The sequence below is a fragment of the Tympanuchus pallidicinctus genome, unplaced genomic scaffold (assembly GCF_026119805.1).
Source record: "Tympanuchus pallidicinctus isolate F22 unplaced genomic scaffold, pur_lepc_1.0 scaffold3, whole genome shotgun sequence".
Lineage (NCBI taxonomy): Eukaryota > Metazoa > Chordata > Aves > Galliformes > Phasianidae > Tympanuchus > Tympanuchus pallidicinctus.
The window spans coordinates 77,468,888-77,488,904 of NW_026294747.1; the positions used below are offsets into that span (position 1 = coordinate 77,468,888).

Sequence of the window (20,017 nt, forward strand, 5' to 3'; positions counted from 1 at the left end):
CAGCTAAGTGGAGTCAGCAAAGGGTATTACAGTGAAAGCTTTTTGTTTCCCCAGTAACTACATCTTCCTAATTTAATGAAGGCTTAGAAAGAAAGAAAAAAAATAAATAAAAGAATGGAGAATTCATTTTTCTTTGTTTATAAAACTCCCTGGAAAACAAACAAACAAACAAACAAAAAACAACAGAAAAGCTTACTAGTATACAGATGAACTTGGACTGATATTCAGTTGAGAATGTTTTTTTAATTGAACTGCTATTATGGGAAAAGAAGGATAAGAGTTTCTTTCCAAAAACTGTTTGGATAAACTCATGAAACATCTTTTTGAGTTCTAAAACCCAGACTCTTCTTTGAACAAAGCCACTTTTTCAACTCCTGTGGGCCTGCTATGTTTATTCATGTTTCACTGGGCCTATGATTAGACACCCTTCCAAAATGCATCACTTCAGGTGTCCTAATGAGGAATGTTGATGAAGCTGGTAATAGTTTGCTGAGGTAACAAAGCTGTTCTGCTGCTTACAACTGTTCATCGTAAGATTCATTCCCATCAGCAGATGGAAGACTACGGTAAAAGACAGATAGTCAGAGCTGAAGAGATCATAAAGCTCTCAAGAGCAGGAAATTACATAGGCATATCTGCCAGTGCAGTCTATTTATGAAGTCATTAGGCATTCCCAGTCTCATCAGTTTCTACTTCCCCAAATAAGAGAAGAGTATTTTAAGAGCAGTAAACTCAAATCATCTTGTCTTAACTCAAGCTTATTTTTGCTATTTGCTTTTATATGCTGAGCATATAACATGTCAAGTACATATAGTATCCAGCTACTACAGAGAAACCAATCTGATGTATGAATAAATAGGGGACTTTCTCCCTCAAAATTTGATTCTGAAACTTCTGTACAGTTTTGAAGCAGTAAATAACTGCTATAGTATTGATACCACGATTCAGCTTTTGTTTCAACCCAAGTTTTAGCTCTTGAACCTAAAAACCTTCAAGGCCCTATTCTATCATGCTAAAACCTTAAGATTTATCACCCTTCCAAGAACTGTATCAGACATCGGTGGACCAGATTGTACTATATTGCACTTCTGTGCTTCTATTGCATGGCTTCCCTTCTGGCTTGTAGAGCTCTCATGAGTCTCAGACACCTTCCTCCTTCTGGGCTGCAGTCAGTAACTGTGAGCAGCTAGACCCTGCCTGTTCTGTCAGGGTCTGCTACAAACCCAAATAGGCAAATTGTTACTGAGCCACTGGGATTTTCACCAGAGACAGCTTAGAAAGCTGCCTGTGTAAGGACTGAAAAAAAGAACTTTAATATCCCTAGTAGTCACTTTACTTAGTGCAATGAGCTACTATTAGCAACAATAGAAATTAAAAGTTAAAAAGTAAAAGTAAACTTAAAAATAAAAGAAGATATTTGCTTGATATTTACAGTCTTCTGTAACTTCAACTTTTACTGAGTAAAAAAAAGAAGATAAAATACTGAAAATAATAATCATGCTTGGATGAACTGGGTTGTGCTCTCCTCAGTACACTGTACTATATCAATAAACCAAAGTAAAACTTTAATAAATGGAAAGCACTCTTCCAATGGTAAAAGGAATTCTACTCTGGGAAATAAATACACTAAGTCTTCAAAATAATATCTTACTATAAAGACCATGGAGTCTATTGCATAAATAGGAAAATGAAGAATAAAAGCAATGAAAATATATTGGGTTATGAATTTGGAATTTTAAATAAGTATACAGATATGTGCATATATATATATATGTATACATCTCTCATCTATACATTTATGCAAAACTGGATATTCATCACAAGAAACCTCCATTTCTACAACTCTAACACTAAATATATCCAATTCATTTTGCATTCTTCCAGTTTTGACATTTTACATTTTCTTAAATGTCTTTAGTCTCAAGAAACAAAGAAAACCAGGATCACAGAGCTGTGCATACCGCCCAGGGCTCCACAGAGCAGCAGCTTGCCCCAGCCTGGTTGCAGTCACAGAGCTGAGCTCTTCAGGAATCAATGGAAAACATTCTTCAAGAAAGATATATTCAAATACTCTACATAGGGTTAGAAATAATAAAAAACCATCATGTTCCAAGAATGACTGTCATTTTTTCCATTGTGATTTCTAGCACTAAATGACTGGTATCCAATCTGCACACAATTGAAATTCTTACTAAGTTCACTGTATGACCTTCACATTGTCAGGCATTATTGTAAGTGAATAAACTTGCCCAAACTAAATGCAAAATATAAGCATTTACACTGACAGATAGAAGTACTTAAGGAGATTTTGAGCATTTAGGTCTTGCTGACTTCAGTGCTAAATAACAAAGATAAAATACTCAGGAAACTCTGCAGTAATGGCCACAGAATGGAGAGATCTAAGTTATTTCATCTTACAGCTAAATTCACATATTTTCAGTTGTTGTTCAGTTGCTAAAAGTATGATCAGTGTAAAGCCAGACATTCTGAGATAAATGAATAATATGCTTCATGAACATTATTAAAGAAAAGACAGGAAAAATTTAATAAATTTTTTCCTATAAACCTACTCTAAATATTCAGTGAATTGTATATCTTCCAGAAATGAGATAATTTTTTTGATGACTAGATTAAATTTCCAAATCAGATAACTGTTCTTTAGAGAAAAGAAAAACATCCAGCTGATGCATTTATATAAGACCCTAAAATAAATTGTACAGATCATTAATTTTACATTGCAAGAGACCTATAAATTAGACGAAATGCTCAGTTGCATATATTGCACAAGAAAATTAACAGTTCACATTTGGCTGTGGTTTCTTGGTCATCATGTCTTTGGGAGTAACTGTTCAGCAGCTTGGCTTATCTCTGTCAGTGTAAACTAGGCTAATGAAAGGCATATTGATTTCTAGCCTACACACTAGCCTCCTGTACAACAAGGGCCCTTCAGCAGAGCTCAATCTTTAGAATACCTCTAATGCTGGTAGGCCTCAAAGCCAACTTGGTTACAACGTTAAGTCAGTACTCTTTGCACCTGTGAATTTGCAGTACAATTTAGTGGAAGACCGGGTGCATTTTATGTAAGAGAAGAAACAATATTAAGAGTTGCACACATTTGCTGTTGTATTTTCACATTAAGGCAGAGAAACTCATGTTGCTAGTGAAATGCATTTAGAAATAAAGTCTCAGTCATGTTACTATCCTTGGGCTATGGCATTTCTCCAGATTTATCTTCTTCTAAAGAGATCTCTAGGGCTTTCATTATCTGCTTCAGAAGGATGTAAGAGACGTGGAAAGTAGGCCCAGATCTTTCTAGGTCTCAAGTTCTCTAATAAGTCTTTTCCCCAGGACAGTACAGATTTCTGACTGCTCCTTTAGCTTTACCTGAGTTGCACTTCTATTGACTGCTCACTGTACTGAAGGAAAATATTGAAAAGAAGATGAGAAAGTTGAGAAGAAAAAATTATGAATTGTACAACTATACTTTTTTTAATTTATTTTTTTTAAGTACATATTAGCATTCTCACAGAAGCAAAACAAATTCCCTAATTACTCTAAGAGGCTGCAACTCTAACAGGCTCAGTAAGCATGAATGGCATCTTGGAGTAACAAAGAGGGAAAAACAGTCATGGGTTGCCAAGTATTTAAATAAAAGTTAAAAAGCTGCTGGCAGGATGGTGAAGTTCTGACAGAAATTGTAAAGAGGCTATCAACTTATGTCTCAGTGACTACTTCTTCCATAATGAATTTTAAGTCTGCATTTTCATCCCTGTGAAAAACCACAATGGTTATTCTAAAGGTTAAACGTGAAAGTAATATTAGGATGGTGGGATATTTTTCTGGACTGTATACTAAACCTCCTGCGTGTGATCTTGGCAAGTCATTCAGTACTCTAGCTCTCCATTGGTGAAATGAAAATAAATAATATCCATTATCAGACAAGGCAGTTTTGTGGCTAAATCCATCAGTCTTAACGAAGCACTTTAAAGTATGATGATGATGAAACCTACAGAGAAGATTACAAATAGTTATTTCAAAATTCAAAGCCATCCATTCTAAATTCATAAATGCTAAGTAAAACATATAACAGCATAAATATCAAAAGTGATGGGAAGAAGAAAAAGCATGACATGATTTTAAATCATGAAATATACATGGGATATCTCAGTATGTTTATAGAGTGATGGCTATTATTCTTCAAATGCCCTCTGGCTGGATAAGCACAAACAGCAGGAATAGCTACAGTTCAATGACCTTTCTACCACCAATACACTGGCAGTTGGGCATCACAATCCCTAGGTAAGAGCAGAAGTGCCTCCTCTGAAGGAAAGAGCAATTTGAGGGAGATGGGCACCCCTGAACCACAGACATGCTTAAGGATTCCTGGGAAAGACAAAGACTGGAGCAATTTGCCTTGGCAAATGAAGATAAATGATCTATCACATGAGCCAACAAGTTAGGGAAGTATAGCCCATGACTGCAGACGAATGCACAGTGAGAGCAGAACACATGTACATTCAGCATCCCATTTATAATAAAGTCATTATTTTGGGCTATGTTCTTAGTGCTTTCTAACTGTGATTTGCAATGGTAGGCAGAGGATATTCTGTCAAGCTCCAAGTGAACCAATATTGCCACAGTACAGCTGTAAATATACAGAAAATTATCATAGAGCCAAACAAATTCAGCTTATGTTTATCATTATCATTTTTATTTATTTATTTTAGTTCATCTCCTTCCTGCAGAAAAGCATTTTTATAGGACTGTATAAACAAATGGATCTTAAAAGTGGGAGCCTTCCAGTCTGTGGTGCTCTACCTTCCCTGTCAGTCCCTCCCCCCCATCCTGTGGTGTCTTGCTAAACAGGTGTTTCGGAACTAAAAAAGGAAGCCTTGCTTCTGAATGCCAAGAAGCATAACCCAGTATGGGTGTAGACAAAAATTCTTCTCATTCCTCTGTGCTTTTTTTTTTTTTTTTTTTTTTAAACAAGGCAGACATTGACAAGAGCAGTCCCCTGGCAGGAAGGCATAGGTAAGGAACCTATATTTTCCAATTCACCTGTCATCTCTAATTAAAGAAAGTAGTTTCTGACATTCCTCAAACTCTGCAAGGGCTGACTCCTCCTGCCTGTGGCTTTCAGTACAGTCAGAGAAAGTCTTCCCCCCCCTTTTTTTTTTTTTTTTTTATTTAAAAAAGACTGAAAAAGAAATAGAATTAGAATAGAAAACAGCATTTTCCCCTAAAAGAACAATGCTTCTCTACAGAATTTCTAAATGTAATCTTTTCTATCCTCATTTTCTGGCTCCCTACAGATTTAAATTAAAGGAGTAGAATATTTGTACTCAAAGTAACATACATATTTTTAAAATCTACATGAATGTTTTGATCTCTTTGTTATAGACTTTTAGGTTGAATAGCCCTGTCAAATTAATATGGCTACTGAAACATATAAAGTGAATTCAATCAGTCTGTTACTTTTGCACAGCACATCTGATAGCTCTCACAATCAACCCACATACTCCACTGTACCTGTTCCTCTTTTTCTACTTCAAGAGCTTGAAGATCTCTGAAATCACAGGATGGCTTGAGTTGGAAGGGGGTTTAAAGAGCAACTTGTTCCAGCACCCCTGTCAGGGACAGGGTTATCAGCCACCAGATCAGGCTGCCCAGGGCCCCATCCAACTTGGCCTTGAACACTTCCAGGGATGGTGCATCTACAGCCCCATCAGTACAGTCTCTGGGCAGCTGTGCCAGTGCCTCACCATCCCTCCTATTTATAGGCTTCCCTCTAGTACTGGCAGCACACAATAAGGTCTCCATGGAGTCTTCTCTTCTCCAAGCTAAACAAGTCTGTCTACCTCAACCCTTCTTCATAGGAGACGTACTCCAGCCCTCTGATGATCTCAGTGGCGCTCCTTTGGACCTCTCCAACAGCTCTTCATCTTACCTGTGCCAGGGGCCCCAGGATACTCTCAGCCTTCTGAGCTGCAAATACACACTGCTGGCTCATGTCCAGCTTTTTTGTACACCAAGACACCCAAGTCCTTCTCCACAGGCCTACTCTCAAGGAATTCTTCTCCCAGTCCATATACAAATCTGGGATTGTCCCAACCCAAGTGCAACACCCTGCACCTGGCTTTGTTGAACTTCACAAGGTTCATGTGGGCCCATTTTTTTAAGTCTGTCCGAGTACCTCTGGATGTGTCTATCTACCACTCAGCTTGGTGTCACAAGCAAACTTGCTGAGGTTACACTTGAACCATAGTCTATGTCAGTGATAAGGAAGTTGAGAGGCACCAGTCCCAAAATAGGAATACACTGAACAACTCTGGAAAATGCAGTACACTTTTGGTACCAAGGTAAAAATCACTCCCACTCATTCTCTTTATAGGACCATACAAGCCATGATAACCATCCATGGGAAAGCAGTATCTAGTAGCACCGCGACCAAAGATCTCACACTACAATATTTCACATCATGAAGGCCTGTTGAGCACAGTACAGATTCAGAAGAAAGGCTAAAGTCTCTTCTCAAATTGGCCCAAACTGCTGTCATATGGCTAAACTGTCTCTGCTAAACTCTGTGAAGGCAGAATTTTTAACTTGTTTTTTTTTTTTTTTTATAAATTAAATTCTAGATGTAAATGCTCCTGCAAGTATTTCAGTAACACCTACCATATTTTTTTTTTTCCTAGAACAGCTTTGGCAAAGACCTTAGATATGCACTTTTCTTCAAGCACATATTTCAATCAAATTTTTATGTGCTGTGCCAAATTAAGACTTGCAAGGGTAGCAACTATTGTTATTTTTATAGTAAATCAACATCTTTCCCTGCCTTCTTTATGAAAAACTGAATAGATTTCAATTCTACTTGAAAGTCTGAAAATCTTTCCCTAGATCTCCAAATAATAGATTCTTGAAAACAGAGAACCAATAACTGCACCAGTGTCAGTCTCAAAGACTAACTGGTAATTAGAGAGGTGAACTTAAAACTGCAGTGGATTTATGACAATCAATAATGCTTGATTGTGTTATTGCAAGACATAAGCACTTGACAATCTCCCTGGCCCCAAAGTCGTTAAATTTCAGTAGAAATGCCTGCTTGGTATGCACCTCCACTAATCTGTGCCATAAAACAGCAGAATAGGGATAAAGTAATGAAATTCAAATATACATATGGAAGACTCAGGGCTAAAATGAAAAGAAGTGGTTTTATTATACAGTTCACAATAACTACAACAAACTTACGCAGATAAGGCTGAACACAACTTCCTAACCTGAAGTCCTCACTTTCAGATCATTATCTAAACTTGCCTGTTGGAAAAAAAAACATGGTTCATTAACATATCTGGGTCATCTCTTGAAGTGAACATGAGTTTTGTTTGTGTAAAGAGTGGAACAATAAATCATAAATTTGCATTTGAGAAGCTGCATGCAATAAGTGCTCGCACTTAACTTTGATGTAAGCTAAGCATGCTTACTACTACTCAAGCTCAGGCATCTTTTCAGTCCCATGCAGGCAGATCTTAAATTCTAAGAGAAAATTTACTTCGTGCATCTACTAAATGTGTATTGCATATCACAAACAAATAAATATATGTCACAGGGTCCAGCTTTTACAGAAGAATGCAACAAGTACATTAGAGAATACATTACTCTCTATAGGTCTCTGCTCCTACCCACTACAGTATATATAGTATATTATACAGTAGCAGGGGATGTTGCAGTTGGTCTTTTCTGCACGTTCAAAAAAGCCTCTCTAGAAAATTTTTTAGGGTCTGCAATGATGCTGCAGAACTAATTGCAACTACCGTAAATGGAGTGGGATCTCCTGGGCCAAGGTCCAAGATCAGACAGAAATCTTAAACATCTACACCTTTTTCAGTCTTCCCATCTTCAGTGTAACAGTGGCATATGTTGCTACTGTTAAGCAAATCTTCAAGTGGGAAGCTTTCCAGAACTGGAGTCTACAGAAGGTAAGACCATATATTGCAGAGCATTAAGTCTTATGATTTTATTTTTGATGGGTTTTCTGTTTGTTTTCCATTGATGGCTTTACTAATCTAGACTAAATAGTCTCAGGTCCTTTCCAAATGAAAGGAGGGAGGGGAATTCATGCACTTAGCAAGCTAAGAATAACAGAATTTTAAAATCAGTATTTATTTTAAAAACCAACCATCATTTCTGCAGAACACAAAAAACTCACCACTGGTGATAAAATCTCAGACAGAGACACTGATTGTATCAGTACTGGATTATATTATTGTTAGAATATAAAACATGGCAGCTTGGGATCCGATTTGTAAACAGCCAAGAGATACATCCGTCCCTCTCCTTCTGAAAGCCTCTTTGAGGAGAGGAACATCTGAAATGGCAAGAATACAGCAGTCCCAAAGTCAGTCTTGTTGTCTGTGCACTAATCAGAACCCTTAGTCAACTCGAATCTGGATTTTTTTCCATATAGCCTTAGGTCATTTGAACAAAGATCTGATCAGAATTTAAAATCTTATCTTAGGGAATTTAAGGATGAGAAATTACAGCTTTGAATTTGATGCAGCAAAGGGAAACTGGAAAGATAAGCATGTTATTGTAGAAGCAAGTAACTCTTGCACTCTGAGACAGGATTTGCACACTTTTTACTTTGGCAAGGTTGTCACTTTTCCAAACCACTTTCCTGTTTATAAAATAAGGCTTTTGCCTTACCTCTTCCAAGAATAAAGATACTGATGGATAACGATAATTATGGGAATAATTAAGGAAGCTGAAATACATGTGTGGCCAGCAACACAGCAGTGGATAAGCAGAACTCACGAAGTACATGCTGACAAATTTTGGGAATCAAAAATCCAGGGCCATACACTAGAGAGTAGCTAAGCAAAGTCAGGAATACAAGTTGAATTCAAGCTTACAGTAAGGCTTAATATTAGAGGACTAAAATTACTCTAATAAGCTGAAATAACACACAAACTATATTCAGAAAAATATTACAAGAAAGTAGTATTAAGCTTGTCCCTAGTATGGCTAGAACTCAGTAATCTCAGCTGAGACTGTATGTAAACCTACTCATTTCAAGTGCTAAACTTCTTTTCAGGATATGGCTTGCTCAAGGGGCTGACGAAAGATAATAGTAGTTCCTTTCCCATTCAATCTGACAAGTGTTCTAAAGAAAGAGTTGTTTTATAAGTCATGTATGCTGTTCCTGAAAATGACCCTGAACTGAAACAAAATCAACATTATTAACTCTGCAGTAAATGTCCAAATGATCATGCAAGAGAGAAAATGAGCTGAAAAAGCTAAATCATAAAACTGCTTGAGCTGAAAGGGACCTCTAAAGGTCACCTAGTCCAATGCCTTTGCAATGAAAAAGGACACCTATACTGGATCAGCTGCTCAGAGCCCCATTCAGCCTGACCTTGAATGTCTCTAGGGACGGGGCATCCATCACATCTCTGGGCAACCTGTGCCAGTGCCTCACCACTCTAATCATAACAAACTTCTTCGTTATACCCAATCTAAATTTCCCCACTTTTAATTTGAAACCATTTCCCCTTATCCTGTCACAACAGACCCTGCTAAAAAGTCTGTCTTCTTTCTTACAGCCTACTGGAGATACTGGAAAGACAACTCTCAGGTCTCCCTGGCGCCTTCTCTCCTCCATGTTGAACAATCCCAGCTCTCTCAGCCTGTCCTCATAGACAAGATGTATATGTTAATATAAAAAAAAAAAACAAAACAAAACAAAAAAAAAACACAACAAACCAAACCCAAAAAAATAAAGAAATGAAACACACACATAAAAGCAAACTAAACAGGAAAGCCAAGCAAAAACAGGTAAAGAAATACAAGCTTTCAAACAAGGTATACAAGAATTAAAAATTCTTTGCTACTCTAGAAACTTAGACTGTTGTCAGTGGCCCTGCTATCTTCTATGGCACATTATACTTATGGCTGCTGCTGATTTATCATGAGCCTGGAAATTATTATGGGGTGCTGGAAAGAGTGCGACTGATGGTCTGGAGTGCATGGAGGCATGTGGAATGGAGGGTGTGGTCCACAAATCCAGGACACAATTGTCTTTCATCTCAGGGAAAGTCCTGATGACCTAGGTGGCCCCTTCAAGCAAGGTTCCTACGCAAGAAATTGTAAGGACAAATTGCTATTATTTCATCTGCTCATTGAAAAGATGTAAATGTTTCCAACAGATTGCAGTATTGCAAGTGAAATAGAAAGTTTTAGGAAGGCTAGATACAGTAATACAAGCAAAACTGAAAGCTGTTGTATTTTGCTTAGCTTGATGCTTAATTGGAGAAAGATCCCTTCTGTTTTCCTTCATTAAATGCAAACACAAGAAGCACTGAACTTCCAATTACACATTGAAATTATTTACTATGTAAATTATGCAAGACTTAACTAAAAAGTATTTCATCACACATACTTTCTTCACAAAACTATTTTTAAAGCAAATGGATAACAGATTCAATAAAAAAGTCAATGGAAACCAGAGCTGATTTTAATCTATAATAGTTACTCACCCTATCCATTTTCTTTGTTTTCAGACCACAGCGTAGATCAGTAGATATATGTTTAAATAGGAAACATTCTGTGTTGATATTGAGGTCAGGTTTCTGCAATACACCAAATGCTAAGCTTCTAGTACATAAATGCTTCCACTGCAAATAAACCATAAATCTATTATCTTTACAGCAGCCGCAATCTGGAAAATGTGCTCTCTTTTAATTTAGTTGCTTCATGAATATCATTTTAACAAGAAGCAACCTGAATGAGAAATATGTTATCAAGTGAAAAGTTTTCTAACTGCATGATCAAGACAAGTTTTTGGGAATTTTTTGGTCATTTTCCCCTTTCCTGTTATCAAATAATAGTAAGATTTTTACAAGATTAGATGGTCTGTTCTTAAAGCACCTACTTGGCCAAATTCTCAACAGTCAGAAATCTCCCTTAAACATGAGTAGAAAATTAGTTTCCCACCTTAAGTCAAAATTCTGATCTTGTTCTGATTAAAAATAAAAGGTCAATGCTTACTATAGGATATGAATGAATATGTATTTATACACACACATGAACTCCAAGCAAAAGTGCTGTTCAATTAGATTATATTGCTGTATCAGGACTTTTCATCTAAAAATCAAAATGAAAATTTTAAATGAAGCATTTTGTCACCATCAAAACAATAAATTTAATTTTTTTTTTTTTTACACTTGCCACTTGACATGTAAAATCTGACAATTTTCTAAATTCAGCCTGTTTCATTGCCTTTTTTTACTTAGTTTATACAATAATTGATAATATTGAAGAGAAGTCACATATTTTACTCTTCTAGGCTTTTCTACTCTTATAAGAGGATTTGTAATACTGAGAGGTTTAAAAATATTGCATGCATTCTCCCCATCATTTTATCCTTGTCTTCGATGACAGTGTGATCTTTTCAATCTGTTCCATATGATGCTGCACTAAATAAGGCTTTGTGTTTGTCTCTATTTGTTCTTTACTTAACACATTCTTTTGTGTATTGAGGTAGAAAAAGGGAAGTGCCAAAAAATATTCAGGGAATCTATGTTGTGTACAGTGAATGAATAGGAAGCTTGACAGTAGCAGTGTCCTCAGCTATAGGATACTAACATCAGTACTACTACTACTAACTAGGTCCAGCTGCAGTTACCAAGGTGAAATGGACCTCATACTCTGCAATAAAATGACCTTTAAGCTTTCAGCAGACTTAAATTTGGCCTCTTGCTGTTCATGAAGCCAGGCTTAGCATAGTTGAGCTTGTTGCAAAATCTTTCCACAACTGAAACTGAAGGATGCCTTTCCTACCTTCCAAAATCTATCTGAATGAGAAAATCTGACCTACAGCACAGCCACATGAACTACTGAACCACTGCAGATGAGAAGGAAGCAATCCCTGAGGAGGGCAAGGAGGGCAACAGGAGGGTGAAGAAGGGAAAGAAGAGCCTACTCTGAAAACAGTTAAGCCACAAAAGGATTACTAACAGAAGGTCTTGGGCTTATATCTCAGGGTTACTGAAGCTACACCTCAAACACATACCCGCAGGCTTCAAAAGGAGAATCATATACACCCACAACGTGAAAACAGAAACATGCAGCTGGGGAACATCATAGAGCAACTCTACTAGTAAAGAGTCCTGCCAACCTCCAAATCAACTTGCTCTCAGTTTTCTACGGATGCCAAAATAACATTTTCCAATGGGTTTCTGGTTAAATCGCTGACTCCCTGAAAGAAGAGCCAGCATAGTAATGAACTCTCCCTCTTAAACTCTTCACCTTTCAGAAGAGACTGAATTTATGATGGATGATACTCAACTTTTACAATCAGCCTAGTAGCAAGTCTTTTGAAAAGGAAAGTTGTAATAATTCAGCCCAGATGCACTATCGCTCATTCAATGTTTTCAGAATTCATATTATAATCAGTGGGGAAAAAAATAAAAGGGTAATTCTTGGATACAAGAAAAAATTACAGTTCTAAGTGCTCATTACTAGATAACTACTGCATCCTATTCTCTTTTTGGAATCTAGGTGCTTAGATGAAACTTCCAGAAGAACCTGCCTTAGTAACCACAGCCAGTAAGAAAAGCTGCTTAAAATGCTCGGTGTTCCACCTCTGTAATATAAGCAGCCTTTTCAAACGGTTTAGTTATATCTATAAAGAAATGGACCATATCTCCTAGAATTCACAGTGAAACATACATTTGAAATGTTACCAAAGACAAAACTTAGTTTTAATTGGAAGGTTTATGTATTCAATTTGTGGAACTCTTTCTATTCAAATCAAGGATTTCTTACTAAGTAAGGATAACATAGAAGACTTTATGTCTGCTTAATGTCCAAAAGTGCCTTTACGAGAACATCTTTAAAAAAAAAAAAAAAAAGATTTAAAAATTATCTGAATTACCTGCTTATAATGCAACAGAGGTACTATTAGTATTAAAAGATAAGCCCTAAAACTAGTTAGAATAAGACCTCATTTTAAAAGCCTTATTTCTCAACATGAAAACTCTAATAAGCAGCACTTCAAATGTCTTCTCTTGTCTGTAGTTTGTATAATCAATGGATATCAAGATGTTACAATCACAATGTATAATCAATGGATGTCAAGATGTTACAATCACAATATAAACAAGAGAGTTAGGTGAAGTGGACTATGATAACAAAAGAGAATAAACAGAAGGCTTACCCTTATGTTGGGCTCACCACAAAACACCGGAAGAAAGGATCTCCAGATGAGATCTTTCCCCACTGGTAGCCAGCTCTTAAATAGGTCTAGGAGGGCTGGAGCCCAGCTCCACCCCTTCCGGCAGCACAGGTGAATTGCCTTCACCTGTGCTCCTCTGGCTGACTCATGGCTCACCTCAGGTGATCAATCAGAGGTTCAGGCCGTGACTCAGTAGTTCCCATACAGTAGTTAGAGAAAGTATAAGTTAAAATCACATGCATACAGCCATGCATATCATTGACAAATGAGGGACAGAGGCCTCAAGCTAAGAGAGAACTGGAATTCATGCTTGAATTTTATCTAGCTGCTGAGTTCAAGGTGAACTCTTACAAACTTAAAGCTACTCACACAGAATGATTCAAATTATCTAGGAGAGAACTTGAAAGGTCAAACCATCCAGCCATTTGCTCCAAGGCAGGAACAGCTGCCTTTCTGGACAGAATGACATTTCAAACATATGTTTATCTAGCCTGTTTCAGTGATGAAGACAACTCAGAGATAATCTACTTCCATAGCCGTATTATTCAGAAATCCACCCTGTTGCAATTCAAGTCATTATTTCTTGTTAAGGACAAGTTATTCCCATGACTGCAGAAGCCTCCTATGTACTTGAAGGTTGTTATCATGTCACCTCTTAGTTTCATTCTCTCTAGTATTTCTTTCAGTTATTCTTCATATGACACTCTCCAACTGGTCTATGTATCTTGTTGGGATCTGACAATTGCAGAGCAGAGAAGACAGCATCACTGTATGTCTTGTATGTCTATATTAATTCTTATGTTTCCCTTGATGCATTCAAACATAATGTTTGCTACTTCTAAAACTGAGCATTCAAGTTAAGTGCTAAGCCTGACCCTGAATCTGGTCGAAGAACCTGCTGCGCATGCTTGTTTTAGAAGAGAAAAACATTGGGCCAAATCCAGCTTGAAAGAACACGCCTACGCACTGATGTTTGGTGAAGGGAGATGAACATGTTACATAAGCTCTTTCAAATCCAGAATTTATGAGGACAATTAGCACAACTGATTGACCAATACTGACAGCAAGGAAAGCTAATTGAGGCTCTGTTTATTTGTTGGATGAGGAAGAGAAGAGCAAGGAAGTAGAAGTGTTCCATGATGACATACTGCACCCAGCACTCACAAACATTACCTCACAGCAATGCTTTAAGCTCATTTTTCAGAAGCCACAAACAAAAACAAAACCCACGTGCACTTAGCGTGGCTTGCCTGCATACTTTTCCATGGAAAGTAATCTCCAAGGCTCTTTGAGTTTCTACTGTGATTACGCAATTCTCTGGTTTAGTAAATACAACATCTGCCAATTGCACCACATTAGCACTCCCAGCTCAGCCCTCATCAAACCTAATAGTTGGATATAATTTCACACTGCTGGCAAGCATACAACATTTCCTCGTACTAGATGAGAAATGCTTCTGTCAAATGACCTTTTGTTCACTTCCCTGCGCACAGGGCCCCAGCACACGCTTACCTTAACTACTGCTTTCTCAAATTGCATTGGTATTAATTTTCCTTAGGAAGCACAAACCACACTGGAAACTTGTGCTCATAGCAGTTACACCAATACACGGACTGTAGCCTTGATTGGTTTTGAAAACGGGGCATTAATAGAGTTTTCTTATTGCCAGTGCCTTTCGAGTTACCAACAGCATCACTGCTCAATACTGCAGAGAGCCCAACAAAACAACAGTGACTTTTGTGAAAAACAGAGTCAAATGATGAAGCTTCTTTCAAAAAGGAAAAAAAAAAATAATTTGTTTTTCAATTCCTTAATAGAGAAAATCAGGATTCAGACAGAGTTTTTTTGGTATGATATCCATCACTAGCTTAATTCAAAACAAAGCAGCATCTCATAGTCCCACAGGATACACAGCTCCAGGTTCAAACCTCCATCTCCTGAAGTCAGTGCAGGTGTAGGGAACAGCAGCCCTGCTCCACTGGGCCAAAACACTTTAATGAATGTGCAAACTCACACATCATGAACAACTAACTCACGCTAAAACTAGCCTGTGTTGAATTCCCTCCTCTGATTCCTTCATGGCCTCAGGAGTCTCTTGTCCTACAGGAAACAGCTTTAGTGAACTGCAAAGGTTTTCAGAGGAACGTGGTATTCAGCACAGCGGACATTGCTTCAGCGCTTTGCTTTAAACAGCCTGTATGTGTTGCTAATAAATTGATGCCCACAGTGAAAGGACTTTTCAAATATAAAGATCATTTTGTCATTTCCTACGTGTTTACAGCATAGGAAAGTGGTTTCCCTGTTATTTATAATCAACTCCTACTTAAGGGTCAGAACAAGAGCCAGATTCAGAGTCAAGTGTTTGCTGGATTTTAAGTGCCTTTCTGAGTATGAAAATTGCAAGGAGGAATATTTACAACCAAACAGAAACATTGGTTTCCCCTGGGGATTTTCAAACCATCAGGAAACTGCCGCTACTTTTCTCACTCTAAATTTGTGGAAATGAGTTTCTATGAGAGTGACTTTAATAACTAAATCAAGACTGTGATAAGATTGGCTTATCTGCCATTTGTTAGCAATATTTCAAACCACACTTTCAGCAGAAATGATGATTACAAAAATTGGAAAAAATAAAAATAAAAGGAAGAACCAGGTTGAAAGTTAAGACATTACTTCTTCAGAGGGAATTCTTGGTAAAAAAAAAACTTGACATATGCCAATAGGATTTACTCATAAATGTTACTGGGATACCTCAGTGATTGTTTCTATTTGCAGATCTTGTACAAAAGGAAAACAAAACAAAACAAAACAACAACAACAACAACAAAGTAATTTTGAATGCAAAGAGAAAAAATCTGGTACATGTGATGCCTTAAGTAATAATTTGCTTGATACTTGTAAGATAAAAGCTGCAGGTGATGGCGATGTTCTAAACAGTGTAAACTCAAGCTGTACAAACCTGTGACTATTTCAGTAGATAAATACTAAATAAGCACTAATAGTAGTTTATCCCATAAAAGTAATTCTACCCCTCTTTGAATGGCGATGCTTAGAAACAGCAACAGTCCAATGAATATAAATTATACCCAGAATATGCTTTGACAGAAGAGAATTTGCAATAACAGCTTCCTTATTCTGACAGCGTTAGCTAAAGAACACATTTTCATGGCTTCCTATTGCAACGTTTCAGCAAGCAGCCAGCCCTCACTCAAACACCCGGGAGCCCTCATTGTTGGGCAAGCTTTCAAAAGAGCACACTGCTTCAGCTCACTGAATTCGTGTCACACGCAGCTCGGCTATGTCAAACACGCACTGAACACAAACCTTTAAGAACTTTCACTCTTGGTGCAGAGCGTTTTCCCCAAGGCAGAGGAAACTGTGCCCACGCTCCGGGAGCTGCAGCGGCCGCGGTGCCCTCTGGTGGGGACAGCCCCGCTCCTCGCTTCCCGCAGCCCCGGCTCCATCACATCACCCAGGGGCAGCAGGAGGGTGCCAGCCTGCCTGGGAAATGACTTCGCTTCAATGAATCTCACCTGATTGTGCCCAGGGAGGAAATTTTAGGAACTTGGGGGGGGTGGGGGGGGGAGGAGGAAAGATTGTGCCCAGGGAGGAAATTTTAGGAACTTGGGGGGGGGGAAAAGAACGAGCAGTATATATGTATTTATTGGTGGTTGTTTTATTTCTCCCCTCCAACCCCCCCGGTTTCTGTTGAAGCATTGTCGTAGCCCTCTGGTGCCATCCTCAGAAACCCTCTCCTGGTTCTAGCTCTTAAGGGCATACTTAACATTTGCATTTCTTGACTGTTAATCTCATTCACTTTCAGTATGGTGTTTTGCCACTGAGCATATCAGAACTGGCTTCCCATTAAGTAACTGCAGCTACTTCAAAGATTTAGTTTCTACTTTAATTCTTTGAAGGTTTCATCTGAGTTACTCCGAAGAGATACACTGGATGCTAAATAGAGTGAAACTTTGAAACAACTCTTTTTTTATTTTGGCTCACAGAACCTCAAGTTGAGTCCCTCCAGCTTTATTTAATAATCCTTTACTTACTGGCTAGACACAGTCTATATACTGAGTTATATACTGTAAAAAAGCAACATACATTAAAAACTTTTTAAAATTGTAACGATGAAAACATGTTAAATGTGACTCTGATTACATTAATGACATCTGAGTGTTGCTGTCATTATGTAAACTTTTTTATTCAAGGTGGAAAGGAAAAGACTTCATGGTTATAGACACCCATCTGTCAGAACTGGCATGAGATTGTCCACCTTAGCAGCAGAAGGCAACAATCTCTTCATATATTTTCTTCAGAATGCATTACATGTCAAGGTAACATTTGCTTATTATTAACTCCTTGCTACTTCCCCTTGTGCTCAGCAACACACCAGGCACTAACCAATGACTTAGGGATAAGCTTGCTGCTGGTGCAGTTTCTGCTGAGCACCTCCCCAGCACAGATCTTGTTGACTATTACAACTCAATAGCCTCACTGAGTAACAAGCAGCTATTCTTTGTCTACTGATAAATTGTATTTCATTTAGTCAGTAACAAGACTTTCTTTTAAAGATATGATGGCAATAAGTGAATAAACTTTGTAAACTTAGTCCTCTGCCACACAACACAGTCATTTTCTTTCTGTACTCTCACAGCCATGCTCGTTTCACCCAATAACATTACCTAACACCAACAACTGCTATCCAAACCCCTGTGAACAGCCACACGCATCTTGCAGCACTGCATGGACAGTGCTTTTTCCCTTCAGCCCTACATGCCATATGAGCCCCTAGCAACCTGCTGAGCTACCTGGTCTTTTAACCATTCCCAACCCAGCAATAGGCCCCTGTTTGGGAACAGTCCCCTCTGCCTGGCACGTGTCTCAGCCGGCACTGCAGAGAGCTCCCATGGATCTCCTGTTTGGGGCACTTACTCTGTGACCACAGAATGCCACACATCTGTACCAGACCTTACAGAAAAGGAGGAAAGGGCAGCTCTGCTACACCACGGACATATTTCAGCTGGTATAAAACTGGCTGGTACTTCAACCATAAAAGCAGAGCTTTTACAAGTACATATACATAGATACAAAGTAGAAGGTGCCGCAGCAAGATCCCCTGGTGTGCAAAACCGAGCTTTTCCTCACTCGCTACTCAAACACCTATCTGCAGACGCACTGAGCTTCCCTCGGTAACTCTCCACTCCGCAGCGCAGGAATGCGGGACGCTGAGGCTTTGGCGGTCAGCAGGGAGCCCCGCTGAAACGCACCGCAGGTGCTGTGTGCCACGCACTAACAGGTGTCTCCGGGAGGACCCTGATACCACCGAAACCAAACTTAGGCAGCAGGACAAACCTCTCGTTCTAAACTAACAGCTCCCACAGCCCTCGGAGGCTGCTCCAAGATCCCTCTCTCAGCTCTCGGTTTTCAGGGAAAGCTGCAAGCAGCAGGGAAGCGGAGTGCCCGCTGGCTCTCCCAGCGGGTGAGGAGGGAAACTTTGCCTCCCCTTCTACGGTTCGCTGCTGGGGCTGCAGTGGGGCCCCGCCGCTGTGGAGAGGGGGGGAACCGGGCACCCCGCCCGCCTCCCCTGCTGCCTCGGGCTTCCCGGAGCCTCTCTCGACTCCCAGCAGAGCCCTTTCTTCTCCTTCGGGAGCAGGGAAGGAATCTACAGAGATTGCACGGAGAGACTAGGGAAAACAGTACCGGCTCCCACTTATGGTGGAGGGAGGAAAGTCCCGAGTTCTCATTCAAATAAATAAATAAAGAGAGGGGGAGCTCTTCCCGGAGAAGCTGGCGAAGGAGGGGTGCAGACCCTGTGCCGCGGTCACCCCGGGTGGCAGTGGGAGTCTAATCCACAATCCGCGCTCTCTTCCTCCGGCCCCAGGGCCCACAGTGCTGCTGGGAGTGACGGCGCGGACCCCCCCCCCCCCCCGGCCCCGGGCCCGTTGGTGCTGCCCTGTCCGGCAGGTACCAGCTTTACTTACCGTGGCTCTGACTCGGCGTCTCTCCGCCGGCGAGCTGGTAGCATTCACTCAGGAACTGGAAAAGTAATAGAAATCCAGCGGCTAGTTTGCTTCTCCGCAGCCTCGCCATAGCACGGAGCTGCCGAGACAACTCTCCGGGGTGCGGGGTGCGCGCCGCTCCTCGTCGGAGGGTGGAAGTCCGGCAGGCGACGGGAAGCAGCCCTAACAGGCACCGAGTCGCCCTCCCCTCGCAGGAGCTCTCATTGAGGGGTGGCGGGGGCTGGAGCGGGGTTGGGGAGCTGCGGATGGGGAGGGCTCCGTCCCCCCAACTTGCGCGGCAGCTCTCAGTTCAGCGGCATCCCCGCTGGGGAAAACAAGCCCAGCCTCGCCTGCGAAGTGCCAAACTCTTCCTCCTTGCAGCCTGCTGATTGATTTTAGGAGAGCCGCGGAGATCCTCCCTTCCTGGCTTGCCCCCACCCAACTCCCTTCCCCCGCAGGGTGAGGCTTGGGTGCCTTAGGGACGGTGCCTCCCCTCGGCACACCGAGAGCGACAAAACCCCTCCGAGTGAAACGAGCTTCCCTGCTCGGAGCAGGCGGGCCGGCCCCAAGCCCCGGGATGGGAGGGCAGCGCCCGGAGGGCGGGCGGATGCGCTGCAGGAGAGGATGCGAGCAGCGGGGCGGCAGCCAGGGACGCACAAGTTCTCTTTTCGGGCGGTTTCCGCCGCGCGGCTGTCAGCGCGAGGCCGAGTGCAGTGGAGGGAGGCGGGCGCTTCCACTGCTCCCGGTGCAGCCCCCGCTGCCGCCTCCCGGAGCTCGGCGGGGC

The 20,017-nt window shown here is 40.3% G+C and overlaps 1 protein-coding gene across 1 annotated transcript in view; it reads right to left on the reverse strand.

Moving 5' to 3' along the window:
- The window catches only part of PLXDC2 (plexin domain containing 2), a 230,458-nt gene extending 210,441 nt beyond the window's left edge, over positions 1-20,017 (reverse strand). The window contains exon 1 of the mRNA XM_052693990.1: positions 19,216-20,017. Within this exon, the coding sequence (XP_052549950.1) occupies positions 19,216-19,324 (109 nt within the window). The 5' untranslated portion in view covers positions 19,325-20,017. The remainder of the gene's footprint in view (positions 1-19,215) is intronic.